At 38.8% G+C, this 14,723-nt stretch overlaps 1 protein-coding gene across 4 annotated transcripts in view; it reads right to left on the bottom strand.

Annotated features, from left to right (window-relative positions):
- ABCC9 (ATP binding cassette subfamily C member 9) overlaps positions 1-14,383 on the bottom strand; it is an 82,280-nt gene extending 67,897 nt beyond the window's left edge. For 2 of the 4 annotated variants that reach the window (XM_026092685.2, XM_064516127.1), the window contains exons 1-4: positions 14,036-14,381; positions 4,833-4,998; positions 1,062-1,203; positions 581-702 (exon numbers count right to left, since the gene is read on the bottom strand). In XM_026092685.2, coding sequence (XP_025948470.1) covers positions 581-702; positions 1,062-1,203; positions 4,833-4,977 — 409 coding nt within the window. In that variant the 5' untranslated portion in view covers positions 4,978-4,998; positions 14,036-14,381. Of the gene's footprint in view, positions 1-580; positions 703-1,061; positions 1,204-4,832; positions 4,999-12,583; positions 12,628-14,035 lie in introns of all 4 variants that reach the window. The other 2 variants (XM_064516117.1, XM_064516121.1) reach the window with 2 other exon arrangements.
- Positions 14,384-14,723: the final 340 nt, after the last annotated feature.

Genomic DNA, 14,723 nt, shown 5'->3' with positions numbered 1-14,723 from the left:
GTATGCTTCCCCAAAACATTATCTAGCAATGTCTAGTCAAATTCTTCTGTTCCTGCACCATCTCCTCACTGAACTAGATATGGTGAATAACAGACAGCTGTATTTCTCACAGGGGAACCTGTCTTTTGTCCCTTTGCAAAGGGTGGCAGACAGCATTCATCGTTAGGTTGGGTAACATCAAATTCGACTGCAAAGGATGCTGGGAAATAACAGCCATCTACACAGGATGGTTCCTGATCTGATTACAATTAAAAGTGGCCTTTTGAAATAGTCCTTGTGAATGAAGATAAACTTTTGCCCAGAAATAATTAGCTGTGTTAAAAACACCTAAAAGCTCATGCTAGAATTACAACAGGCATACTATACCTTCCCTTTTTAAAAATAGTTTCCAGTGTGTACCCTATAAAAGGTACAATAGCTCCTATATTAATTCCGCTTTTAAGAGCAGAAAATTCTCCCTCTCTCTGCATATTCTCATGCATTTCTCCATCCTCTTCAATCTAAGGAAGCTGACTTTGAAAAAATTTGGAATAAACTACATTTTTTTGTAAAACTACATAAATGTCAGACTTAGACTTACCCAATAGCAGCTTTGGAAAGTTAGATGTTTCAATATTATGGTAATAGACTATGGATACTGTGGCAGCCACAAATCCCATTATAGCTGGTAGAAAGAGATGCAGATGGCGAGATTTCATTTGTCTGAAAATGAGCATAATTAGTGAGTTTGGTGGTTTTATTGACCATTGTTGCATCCCTAGGTGTTCTGCTAATCTACTTGAGAGGATGAGTATGACTTCCCTAGAGACAGAAAGATTTTTGTCCATGTGAATGCTTTAACTGCAGTCAATATATACTGGCTGCTGTAGCTTGAGAAGAGAATAGCAATGTGCTAACAATGGCTGTTTTGTCTTCATCCCTTTAAAATCTGGACAGTTTGTGAAGAAAAGCCCCACCCTTTTACGAAAAACTCCTTACATCTTAATAGCAGGTCTGCCACACACTAACACTGCACATTAACAAATGCAATTAGCTAGACCATCCACCAAATGGTCACTTACGTATCTGAAACTATGCCCTCTGCTATTTCACACACATGTACGAAGAGGAGGGTGAATGTCAGAATCCACCGCAGATTGTGTCCTGGGAAGTGCAGCCATGTGTTGTGGTGAATCTGGACTTTGGAGCTTTGGCTTCCCCAGCCTAGAAAATAATATCAGTGAAAGAGAGAGTCTGTCACATAGCCAGCAAGGATCAGGTTATCAGTCTCCTATTCTAATCCATACATCTCACTCAACAGTATATAATGAATGCAAAAGAACAAGGAGGCTACAGGGGCTGTTGTTATGAATTACATGGCACAGGAGTCTCCAAGTTGCCATGTAGCCTCCCCAATTTAGACCTGACCCTAAAGACAATGGGGAAAACAGACTTCTCAAAACAGCAATCAAAGCCAAATCCTAGGTCCCCTGGTCATGGAAAAAGAGCAGGAAAACAACAGAAACATCTTAAAGTCTCATTGTCACATAAGAGGGACCAACAGAACTTAAATGATGGTGTCACCTTATTTTTCCCAGCCACAGATAACAGTGGATAAAGTTTCCAAAGGCTATAAAAGTGCTATCCTCCAATGAGTGCTCAAAGGGATATATTTAACTCAAACAAATGAAGTTTATTATCTCTGTCTCAGGCCTGGTTAGGAGCACAGTCTCAGGGGATACTGAAAGTCAAATTCTCAGTCTCTTCCCCTCAGACACAGCCCCACCTCCTTGCACTATGCATTGCTTGCACATTCAAAGCTGCCAGCACAGGATACAGCTGATTTAATCATTGAATTCAACTTGGAGCCCCGTTCAGCTTCATCTCCTCAGATGGCACCTGTCCTTTTCAGGCAAGACTATCTCTGAAGCCAGCAACCTGACAACAAGCAGGACACCAAGGACCTGACAGATCCGACCATGCTGGGGGAGCTGAGGACTGATTAGAGGTCAGCCTGCCCACAGGTGAATGAGGCTGCCTGGCCCTGGGCAAGTCCTGTCTTGCATGTGGCTTTGTAAGGCAACTTGTCCTCTGGCCCTTCTCATCCTGGTGCAGGCCTGTCCTGAACCATTCAGCCGAAATGCTCTGGCCTGTGTGTGTCCTTCTGTATGTGGAAAAGTAAGGCAAATTTTGGAATTCCCTGACAGATCTCATGAATTGCATAGATAGTCCCAAAAACAGTGAATTAGGGGGGAAAAAAGAACAGCAAAAGAAGTTTCACTAGGGGAGTGAGCGTTGCATCCGTTTCTTTCAGTAATTGAATAATGACACGCTTTTGGTACAGAAGGATACCTGGAGTCTTGGGTCTCAGAAACATAAACAAGAATCCAGGTTGATTCATTCTTGCAATCTGTCAGGATTTCACCATTTCATCCCTGTTCAATCTGCAAACCACTGCAGGATCAAAATATTGTCTCCTGTCCATGTCTGCAGCAAGCATTTTCTGTAGTTTCCTGAGATTTTCCTAATCTAATGTGCTTTTCTTTGACCTTGCTCCTATCTCTGTCTCTTCCAAGCTGCTTTTCAGTTTTATTTCCTCTTTGCCCACACACTTGTACACACATGCCTTGTCATCAATTTTTCTTTTTTGGGCTGAGCTTGTATTGTGGACTCCAGTTGGTTCCTAAGCTTGGAATAGTCATTAGCCAAGCTACTCTAGACAATACACTTTTGCCTGCTTCCTTTTCTGTCCACTTCTGAAACTGGATTTTGCTGAATGAGGATATGTATTTTGCAAGAGATAAAATGTTGTGAGGGCTGTTCTACTGTATTTGTCTGCATACTAACAGATTTCAGATCTTTCAGGAGAGTATAAGTTTCAGGAGTACATACGGGTGTTCTCAAAACACAAAAGATTGAGATTTAAGCCTCAGACTTGTTCCAGATTTCTCAGTGTGTTTTTAACTCCTTTATAAAGCAGCACATGATTAATTTTGCCCTATTTTAGGTATCTGCAATGTAGATACATAGTAGATACTGTGACTGAACTAGCCACATGAAGCTCTCTAGTGTCAGTGTACTAAGGCAGAATTCACCCTGAGACAGACATTTAAAAAAAATCCAGTGAATTGTGCCCTACAAATTCCTATTTCTCTCCCTGGGCTATAAAGACACCCTAGGTTACTAGCATAGTAGGTGTGAAAAGATACTAAGGCAGTTTTTTTGGAACTGTCTGAAATCATAGTAGCCTAAAGATGAGTACTGCTGAAATACCGTCTGTCCTCTAACCCAACCATTCTTTTAGCTTCTAACAGAATCAAGAACACAAAAGGATAATCTCTCATACCACAGTATAGGAATGTCAGCTCAATTGCTATTTGTCCTGATAATCATGGTAAAAAATAGAAAACAAAGAATTATCTATAACTTCAGCTATTATGGATTTTTATTTAAATGTTGCTTGGAAATAGACTAAATATTTTTTGGCCACAATACTATTTCAAAATTAATTGGCTAATATCTGTAAAACTATTAAAATAGCCTTTAAAACTTGATCCATAACACAGAATGTTATAAAAGATTAATATCTCTGCCCTCAGACCTTGCATTGAATTTCACTCAAACAGTTCTGCAGAAAGCCCAGTAATTCAAGGATGGACTACAAAAAAAAGATCCAGCATGGATGTCAACATTTCTGGTGGAAGAGAGTCCTCCATAGTCCTTGATATTTTTTACAGTCTTCAGTTATTCTCTTGTTGAAATATGTATCTTACTCCCTTATTTAATTAGTTAGTTTTCAGTCACTGGATCTTGTTATACTTTTGATTGCTAGGTATTCATTGTCTTAGCCCACAGGTTCTTGTAGCACTTCAGCTTCTTTCTGCATGATGGAAGTCCTTAAATCTCCAGTTCTAATATATTCCTAACTTCAAATCTTCCTCATGGAAGGAATGTATTACTGTGTAAATACATGACACCATGAAGGTAACACAGAGTAAGCAACTTGCCATTTCTCATGCATTTGTTGGAAGATTCTTTCATTCTTACTAACATTTATGGCCTTTTTTGGCAGTTATTAAAGTTTCTTCATCTCCTACAATCATTTAGAATGTCACTGTTTGACAGCCCTGAAAGTCTTTTCAATTGTATTTGTCTCATCACTGCAAATAACTGAGATAAAGATACTACTAAAGAGAAGAAGTATCATTTGAGTATTTACATTTGGCTTTCTACAAGAATATGCAAGCTACAGCCACTCCACTGTCCTAAATTCTTCTAGAGATAGATTTATCATTTCTTATTTTCATTTCCATGGAAAAAGATTATCTGCTTTACTCTACTTTTGTTTACAAATGTTGGCAAAAAATGAATTATTCTGTTTTAAAAGTTTCCTGCACTTGCCCTAGCCATAGATCCAAGTTGCGCATTTTGGAAATTCTCCAAAATTCATTTAACTTCAAGGGAATTCAGACCCACTGTCCTAAGTCTTATAATATCTAATAATAGAGAAGATTGCAAGCTGCCAAGTTCGAATCTGAATAAAACTTCTCCAGAGAGAAGTTTCAAAGCATTTTGATCTGATTTCTCTGGTTCTGATCCATCTTTTCATGCTGCTTAGTTCAGATTTGTATCCAAAATTCCCACCCTTTCAAATGGGCTGGCTGCAAGTCTTCTGGGTCAGGCCATTTTATCTCTTCTTTCTGACAACTAATAAATATAAAGGACCTAATGGTTTGCACCAGCACCCCTGTAAGCTTAAAAGACCACAGGCCTCCGAGCACACATAAACATGGTTGAGTTTAAATACATACTCAAGTGTTTGCAGTATTGCACAGCTCCATTGAATAACTCACCAATGAACAAAATTGGAAAGGTGATAAATAGCAAAAAGACATGGGGAACCAAGTTGAGGGCATCCACAAAGCAGACATTTCTTAGGACACCAGCACTGATGTTATAGGCTGAAGCATTGTCGTTACCACAAAATGCGAGCCTCATTGCTTCCAGAAGATCTGCCTGCTACAAAAGAGAGAGATGAGAGATATGTTGAAGCAAGAGTGTGGCTACCAGGACTGATAGCATTTCTTTTAGCTAAACACAAAATAAAAAAAATAAAATATAGACATACAGAAAGAGAATACCAATAAGAGAATAATTTCGTTGTATTCTAAAAATGCTTATGTGCCCATCCAAGTTCAAGCACAATAGAACTAAAGCTATGTTTATATTAAATGTACTATTGAGTACCTATTCACTGACTACGCTGTGCAATGTCTTTTAGTATTCACTACATGCATAAATACTGTGTTGCAAGAGCTCTATATTCAAAAGAGTATATAGAGAAAAAGGAAACTTTTGAAAAATTTTCCATCTATTTCTCATAAGTAAACTCAAAGGCACATAAACTGAAGCCTGTATGTTACTGCTTATTTGATGAGGCAACATTCTCTGTATGTCTATGCAACCTCTCTGTTCATATCATCTGTTGTACTTCATTTTCAGTGCAAGCTCTGAACCTTTGATATTTGTGGTTTGGCAGCTTTGCTTTCATTGACATTTTGCATTTCCTCATTGTCCCACAGAACAATAATGGTTACATTACAACTGCTATTACAGACGCCACATGCTAAACTCTTAGTCAAAGCAGGTTGTGTTGAAGATTGCATGGGTGGTAAATCAGTATTTATGCTTGATCCTGCAAATCCTTATGCACATGCTTAGCTTCATCTGAGTAGTTCAATGGCTTCCATGCTTTCTTATGAGATTACTTTTGTGCACCAAGATAAGCTTATGTATTCATGCCTGTAGAGTGGGGCCATAGTATGACCCAGAATTATGGCCAGCTTCTGGTTTTTATCAGCCTATGTATTACTTATTTACTCATTCTTCTTTACAAGAAGATCAAACAAGGTTGAAACCAAACATTTCCATGCTGGTTTCCTTCTCTGCAAGTTATATGCAGTAACATATTTCTGTAGAATAGGTTCTTTAATCTTATTTGCTGACTTTTTTTTTTCAAATTTTACATACCAAAATGCAAAGAATGTCATTAATTCAGTAAAGCATATGCATGCTTTGGTGAATGCGCCTCTCTGCAACAACTTTGACATTAATGAGCTTTGTGGAATCAGAACAATATAGATATGCAAAAAATGCAAGACCACAATAAAAAAAGGTTAGTTGAATAGGAAAATATTGTTTTTCTTCTTTTCTCAAATAGATCAGATAAGTTCTATTGGTCTACTTATTTAAACAAGGCAGACATGACAGAATGCGTAAGTTGCTCAAGTACTTCCTTACTGTGAACATAAATACATAGATTTTTAAAAGAATACAGAGTTCAAAGACGAACCTTGAACCTCTGCTAAACCCCCTTTTTGCTTTTCGTTTGCTTTTTGTTTGGTCTGCAAAGCATAATCCAAATTGAAATATTTCAGTGAAACGTGTAAAGGAGTTAGAGTTTCAGTGAAAAGAATGTGATAAATGTAGGCCTTTTCCAAACATATCAGCAAGTCAAGGACTGACATTACCCAGAAGTTAGGCATAACTCAGAGTCATATGGTGGACCACATTCTGCAAAAATGCATGTGCTTACTGTGGTGTACAAAGGTGATCTTACAAGAAGTAAGTGAAGGTCCTGAATTATTCACATTCAAAAAATTAAGTGCATATGGAAGGATTTTCAGCATCAAAATTCACATGCTGACAGGAAACCCATTCAATCTTCAATAGGAAGATGGAAAAATTGCTCCATTCTCTATAATGAATAGTGTAACATGAATACTATCATTTTATACCAGCCAGGCAATACAGAACAATAAAAATATATTCAAAACTGCAAATGACTAACAATGCAAAAGAAATATTGTGTTAAGATGAATTATGTTTGAATAGACTGAGGAGTTATTAGCAGAACATATAAGGAACTTTTCAAAAAAACTACAAGGAGATTGTTTGGTATTTTCTTTGTAAAAACTTGACATGGCTCCTTTAAGAGAAACATTATAGTAAAGATAATCTTGAAAATCAAAAGTGTCGTTTCCTCATTTTCACCGAAGGTCAGAAGTCCAAGGGAGTTCTGCTGGGAATTTTCCTCCCTTTCCCACAAATACGACTCTTTTCTGACACAGCGTAAGATGCTATTGTGGTCTAGTCATTGGATTGGTACTAAAAGGTAGGAGTATCCTGGGTTCAAACAAGCACTGAATCATTGACTTCCAGTGTAGCTTTTGGCTTCTAGTCAAGAACAAAACTGGGAGAAAGTATTAAAACTGTGTCCAAGAGACCAAGGTAAGAGGAATGTGGGTTTTTTTCCATTTTTCTGGAAGGGAAATGTAGTATAGGCAGCAGACATTCCTGTGGAATACTGGACTATAACTCCACGGAGAGTGCCTTCTCTTATCTAGGACCTACCATCAATTTGTAGAGGTTTTGCATTGCACCTCAAACCCTAGTCCTAGAAGCTCTCAAAAAAGATGTGTAACAGCTGTGCTGTGCCTAATTCTGTGACGCTGTTGTAGTACATCCAATAATACACTCTCTTAAAAATAATTGTCCTTTGCATATTGGTAGGGCTGAAGAAAGATCTGGCCCTATTTTCAGTACTGATGTATTAGAGACGGTGACCATCAGATTGATTATAATTTTCAAAAGTACATAAGCAGTCTGTTCAAATACTTATGTTACAGGCTCATTTCAGAAAGGAGGCAGAATTTAATTGTCTTCTCTGAAAACAAGAGAGAAAATCAAAGGCTACACACTAGTTCCTATTTGTTAAAAGAAAAAAAAAACAGTCAAAAGTATTGTATAGTAAGTGAACCAGTGAACTGAGATATGCTAACTGACAATCAATTCCCAAGTTTTAAAACCACAAAATATTTCTTCATTGACCAACACATCTGGAGACCATCTTCATTAAAGCTCCAAAGATTTAACAACTATTTAAGCATTCTGACCAGTGCCATGGTGCAGTGTTGATCCAGTGCAGCTTATGATTTGGCCTTGTAAAATGCTCACCAGGTAAAACTTCCCTTTTTAGCAGCAGTTAGTTCAGGACACACTTTTACTGTATTCCTCCCTTTCTTTTTCTTTCTTTTCCGTTTTCTTTTTTTCCTTCTTGTATTTTTCTTTTCCTTTTTTCTTTTCCTCTTCCTCTTCCTTTTCCTTTTCCTTTTTTTCCCTCCCTTCCTTCCTTCCTTCCTTACGTTTCACAGTGTAAATAGAGAGTGCCATCACTGTGCTGCATGACTGCAAGTGGTGTGTCTGTATCTGCGGTTCTGTGTCTCCTGATGTATGTCAGCTTTCACAGAGGCTTACTCTCTGATGTTTACACAGATAGGCTGTGAGCAGTACTCTCTATCTTGAATAGTGGTTTATGAAAATACACTGCATTAGAGCTCTAAGAAAGATTTTTATCTCGATGCGCCTCCAGGGAACAACGAACCACTCCATTGTTCCCCTCCCATCCATTTCTGATGCAGCAAGCAGATTCAGTGCACCCTACCACTCCACCTCCACAGGTTTGCACATATGGCCCAAAGCACTGGCTCCAGCTCTCTTCCTGGAAATCTCCCATAGGAAGCTCTGGCGATGCACAGATGCACATGCTCATGGCGCGAGGCATAAAGCCCCTCATGTAGTTTCTATTTCTTTGCCCAAGTTTCACACATATGGCAAATGAACTGGATTAAATTCTACTGGCATGCAAGGAAGGGCTCTCTGCATTTAAAGTCCCTAGCGGTGACACTCCCATTTGGTTCAAAGCTAAAGTTAGCCATTACTTTCTGCTGCATCAGGGCATGCCTCCAGAAGCTCACTTTGATTGGCCTCAAGATTTATATGCTGTGTTCATCTGCAGAGAGGAAAGGACAGAACAAAAAGACCCTAAGGCAGAAAAACAAGTCCTTGATTTCTCTAGATGGTATGGGGCATTTTCCAGAAATGGTTGTGCAGCTCCACCAAAGTTAACAGGAGTTGGACAACAGATTTCCAGATGCAACTGCTCATCCAAGCAAACAGTGTAACCGCAGGGCTTCTTCAAAAGCAAAACTGGACAACATAATGGCAAAAATTATTCTGCCCACACTAAGATCCCATGCTTGCCAAGATTACCATGGCTAGTAGTGAACACATACTTAGGGCTGCAACAGTGCCTGTAGCATTTTCAAAAGTATATCTGACTAATTTAAGAGTTTAAATTGCATTTTCAAACAGTATTTCGGTATTGGGAACTAAGGCTAAAGAGAACTTCAGTAATTCTAAACATTTTAAAGAGTTTTAAAAGGCCTCTGCTCCAGCGAATTTTAATGCATCCCCATATCCTGTATCACTTTTAAAAAAAGGGGACATATGGCATCCAAATAACATAGGCACTTTGGAAAATTTTCACTCAAAAAAATGATCCTGGGAATGAAGACAGCTTGGAAGATCTTGACTGCAGATAACCAAGGAAAGGCAGAATGAAAAGGCACTATTCCCTCCTGTTCTGTAATATCTAAGATTTCATTTCACAAAGTGGAAATGTGAAATGGAAGAACAAAATGGAACATCAAATTTAAAAAAAAAAATGAAGACTTCAGTTGTGCCTATTGTTGCAACTCATCAAAAACTACGGCTGGGTTTAGAAAGATGGAGCACTTTTATGACTGGTCACTGACCAAATTTGTGCTCCGTAATAATAAATTAAACTGTTCTTCCATTGGCTTTAATTCTTCTAGTAAGGCTACACACTTCAGGCAGAACTAGACCTGCAGAGAGGTGAACAGAGGTATATTGGCTATGTGCTGTTTGTTCTGTTCTGTGCAGAGCATTGTGCAAGTACATAATTAAATACACTAAAGCCTTTTTTGTATTTTTCCCAAGCAGCAGTTGTCGATCATTATCAAAGACCGACTATGGACCACACTGAACAGTCTGATCATCTGGTACACACTGGCAACCCTGTAATGAAAAGCCACGTTGAAGATCTCACAATTATCTCCAAGAAAGCCAGAATAGAGAGTTGACTCAAGGCTTCCCACAGTTTAGGCAAAGATGATTTTCTCCTGCCCAAAGAGGAGGAGACAGACTTTTCACTAAGTTTGCAACTTTGCACTAAGTATGGAAGGAGAGATCAAAGGGGAAAAGTTGGGCTGAAGAGGGGTGGAGGTGATTTGAAGAGATTTCTGAGGTCTGGGGATGGAAAAGAGAAAAGCAGTGACTGTTGCAGCTAAGAGCAGTTATCCTATCCCCAGACTGCACTTGCGAAGAACCCGTCCTTGGTAGCGCGGGCAGCAGCCCAAAGCTTGGCCTCCTGGCATGGTACATAGGTGGACTAAGCAGCAAAGCCAGGTCATTTTGCCACCTGCAGCAGTCTGCTGCTCCCAGCAGCTGCCTGCTTCACTGTGGTCTACGCAGCATAGTGGCGAGCAAGGCAAATGTTAGTTCAGTCTCAGAATTAATGGTCCTGTAGTACTACAGTGTTATTCCCAGGATAACTAGGCCTGCTTGCAGCAAGCTTGAGCTTCACACTGAGTTCTTGTGGCCACCATACTTCAGTTTCAAAGTTAGCTCCTTTGGGACTAGCCCGAGGACCCATGAACCATGGGGCACAGTACAGCAGAGAAATGCCCACTGTTTTCTTAGTGAATCTGTATCTCTATCTCTGCATCCCAATGGAAACGATGGCTATTGGAAAGTGCACAGGCCTCTTTTTCTTGTATGGATTACTAACACCTTTTTCCTAAATTCATGTTCAGTTAGGAATATTTGGAGCTGAAGCTTTTTTTACATGAAGGCAACTTTGTCTAGCAAATCGTAATGTCTGCATAAAATGGGAGCAGTCTGACTGCCAGATTAAAAGAATAAAATGCATAGCCCAAACATCAATATTTGTGAGAGAACAGATGGAAGGGTAACAAGCTCTTTTGAAATTTGTCAGTCATCTAAAATTATCAACCACTATTTTCCATCAGGAAGAAGTAACCTTTCAGAATAACTATTGAGATTCTCTTACACTCATTTGAGAAAACAGTTTTATTCATAGTCATTGCAAAAATACTGAGGTTTTCCCAGTGTTTGGAAGGAACAGAGGGAAGAGAATAACTGGTATTCTCTGAAAGAACAATTTGTTAGATGAAAAAGTGACAAAATATTTCACCAAACTTACAACTTCCTTAAGCCACCAGTGACAGACAGGTAACTCTGGTAAAGCACACTGACGCTGTGCTGATTTGCCTGGACTTCTTTGTAAAGGCCTACCATTCAAGGCACGTACATTTGCTGGATTCCTCAAACTTTTCAATAGACAGTTTTTGCCTTAGAGACCAGTATTCTGCGGATCTCTAATACATTGGTGAAAGCTCCAAAACCTACATAAAGACGCCATGACACAAGCTGCTAGGAAAATGATGGTTTAACTTAACTGCTATTGAATGCTCAGGATACGCAACCAGAACATCTAGAGGCAGATGTGTTCCTATAGAAATAATGTCCCTTTCTGTTGAATATAGTAGGCCATGAAAATTTGGTGCTGGCTGCACCAAAGTGAGTACACTGTAATATATTTGCTTCACAACTAATTAAAACAGGAATGTTATACCTTATAATAATGTTGCCAGTATACTAGGTTTAACATATCGTTTCAGGCAGGGGAAATACAGCGATGTGATAAATGGAGTAATCTTCCGATAACAAGTATGTGCTATCTAAAGGTATCAGCTACATTCAGCACCCCAACATGGGTGTTATTGCTCCAAATAACAGCTGATTTTTTTTAACACTTGTAGGCTGGACATTCATTGCAACTTAATACTAAATTGCTCCCTTTAATTTCAGTCCTTACAAACTCTAGAACTGGTCAAAAAGTTTCAAAGGTGTTTTTTCTTCCTCCCTTTGAAAATGGCCTTTGCTGGGCAGTCAGGTACAAGCTGAAGGAATGAGCAAAACTTCAAAGCAGAAGAGAGGAACGGAAAGAAGGACCGAGAGGATAGGCCCATGGTGGTGCCAGTAGAAGGCAAGCTTCAGCTCTCCTTTACATCATTTACAGCATCTCCTTTATATCAGATTCCCTGTTCATTTACTTTAATGAGGATGTAACTATCTGAATGGCGGTTTGCCCTGCAATGAAATAGCTAAATAAAGTTATGTCCTTTCAGCATTTAAAATTTCATCCTAAAATCCCCATCACTGGCAAGGTGAGGATTTCTGGTTTGGAGTTAAAATATACAGACATTATCATAATATATCAAACAGAAATCAGTACAAAAGAAATTCAGGAATAAACACTTGCCATGGATGAGAAGAGTGTTTTGTGGAGAAAAAAAAAGAGTAAAGTTGTAAGCAAGAATATGATGTAGCATTTAACCTAAACATTTAAAAAAACCCAAGGAACCCATTTTAAGAAACACAAATGGGGATTCTCAAGGCACCAAGCCAGTTCCTGAGATATATTTTCCATAAACAATTCTGAAGAAGATAATGGGAAAATGGCAGATAATTTTAATTTCCGAGAGAGAACATCCTCGCTAACTGCAAAAGCTGTAAGAATTCTACTTAAGCACGTTAATTACTTTCACGTCTTGTAAAGCAGTCTTAAAAATCTTCATGTTCAAGAATTTCATCTTACCTGGATTATGACTCTGTTCTGCGTGCTCTGCAAGATCCTCCTGACTATAAAGACAAGAGTATAAGTACAGTCCTCAGGTGGACCTTATCTGGGGGAAATTTGAATCTTTTGAAAACTTTTTACTTCAGGAGTTCTCCTGCCTATATTTTTTAAAAATTCAATAGCTAATACATATCTGCGCCTCCTGATTAAAATATAGTGGCTTACAGGACATATACTTGGGTCTCAGTTCAGATTTTTTCTTCTTGTCTTACATATAATGTGCATTATATGCCCACATACACAGATATACAGATATATATATATATTTATATTATGTATCTATATATATGGGTATGTGTACTCATACAGATGCAAGTTGGAGAAAATATTCAAAGTTTTACAAAAGTAGTCAGTTTATCTTCTGAATTACTGAGTCATTATAAAGGCAAGAATTTTTCTTTCCTTGTGGAATTTCACAGCAAAAAAAAAAAAAAAAAAAAAAAAAAGTCAAATTCTGAATGTATAGGTTTGGATAAGCACAATGTAATGCCTAACCCTGACTTTTGCCACGGATTTTAGGTTAATATGCTGAATCTTTTTTCTTTCCATGTATAAGCCTTTTATTTTGTTCTTTTTATCTCCCTAAAAGCACTTGGTCTAATGGAAGCCAAGTATTTTATAGTCTGTGCATTGTTTGCAAAGAGTTCTGCTAAGGTAATGGCAAAAGGTGCTGCCTATATAAAACATATTTTACCAAAAATGATACTCTATAAAATATCATTTTCCCTATTATTACTATTTCAGCAGCAACCACCTTTCCTAAAGATACCCTGCTACCTTTGTAAGCACTGTCCCTGTTATGCTGGGCCTTCACGTGATTTATTATTTTAGATACTCACCAGCATTCACACCACTAACCAGCATTTACCAGCAGCCTGATCCACAGTCTCCTGAACTCAATGCAGAGAATCTCATTGACCTCAGCAGATTTTGGATCAGGCCCCAAACACAGAGAAAATCACAACAGTGTGGTGCTAAACACGATCCCGACACTGAAAAGCATTTCACAAGAACATCTGCAGCGCTCTCACACATCTAATACATTGCCTTTTCTTTTTTGGTAAGCCTCTTAACACAATGCGATTTCAGACATCAGCATGCTACGCTGCCTGCTGTAAAACCTAAGACTTCACATGGTGAGACAGGACGGTTTAAAAAAAGAAACACAACCCTGTGAGCAGCAGCAAGGAAAACATCAACAGGAGGAGACTGTAAAGCCTGAGAATGCCTGAGAATGGAAAAGGAAAAGGAAGAGATTTGAGTTGTAATCCCAGGAAAAAGCAAGGAGCAGTCCTGTCCCACAGATACACGGGGAAGAAGGAGGAGGAGGTGGTTAGTGGGAGATGATGGGGGAGGGTCACTGCATGCCCCGTTTGGTTGCTGAATGTTAGATCAAACTCTCTTGCTTACCTTTGCATACACAAAAACAAAATACCAACTCAAATTTTCACTCGGTTGTGCTATGTGATCAATATCATCCCGATGGCAGGATTTTCCTCCACTTAGTGAAGCAGCTCCAAGCCCTGGAGTGGATTATTTTTAGGCTGCTGATGGGAAGATCAGCTGCTGCCTCCTATCGAGTTTCCAAAGTGCACAAGCTCTTCTTGTCTTTCTCACATGCTAAAGGGGGCAGGAAACTGGGAAGAGACAGGCAAGCAAAAAGCACCAATTTTTTGTCTTTCGAAGCTACAGTCTCCCGGGATTTCTTCTGCTTGCTTTTATTTTCACTTTTGCTCACAGAAGCAGCCAGAGTCCACTCGGCTGCGTTAGAACACAGGCACTGGTATCAGCTGGCTCTTCTGAAATAACTGCTCAGGACACAAGGTAGCCTGACTTTTGGCAGGCGTGGGAGCTTCAGCTTTTGAATTCTTTTGAATTAATCTTTGTTAATTTGAATTTGACAATATAATTTTGCACATCTTCCATCATCCTGAGCCGAAGGGAAAATACAAGTCTACTCAGATATTTTACTTTACCCGAGATCCCTGCAGATTCTACTGCTTAAAATACAGAACAAGTCCTACTTTTTTTATCATACAGAAAAAAAAAGAGGAAATTGAGACATTGGGTATCTTTTCTCTTTAAACAGATTTTTTTT

The sequence above is a fragment of the Dromaius novaehollandiae genome, chromosome 1 (assembly GCF_036370855.1).
Source record: "Dromaius novaehollandiae isolate bDroNov1 chromosome 1, bDroNov1.hap1, whole genome shotgun sequence".
Lineage (NCBI taxonomy): Eukaryota > Metazoa > Chordata > Aves > Casuariiformes > Dromaiidae > Dromaius > Dromaius novaehollandiae.
Note: the sequence above shows the minus strand (reverse complement) of the source record. Positions and strands in the feature narration are given on the sequence as shown.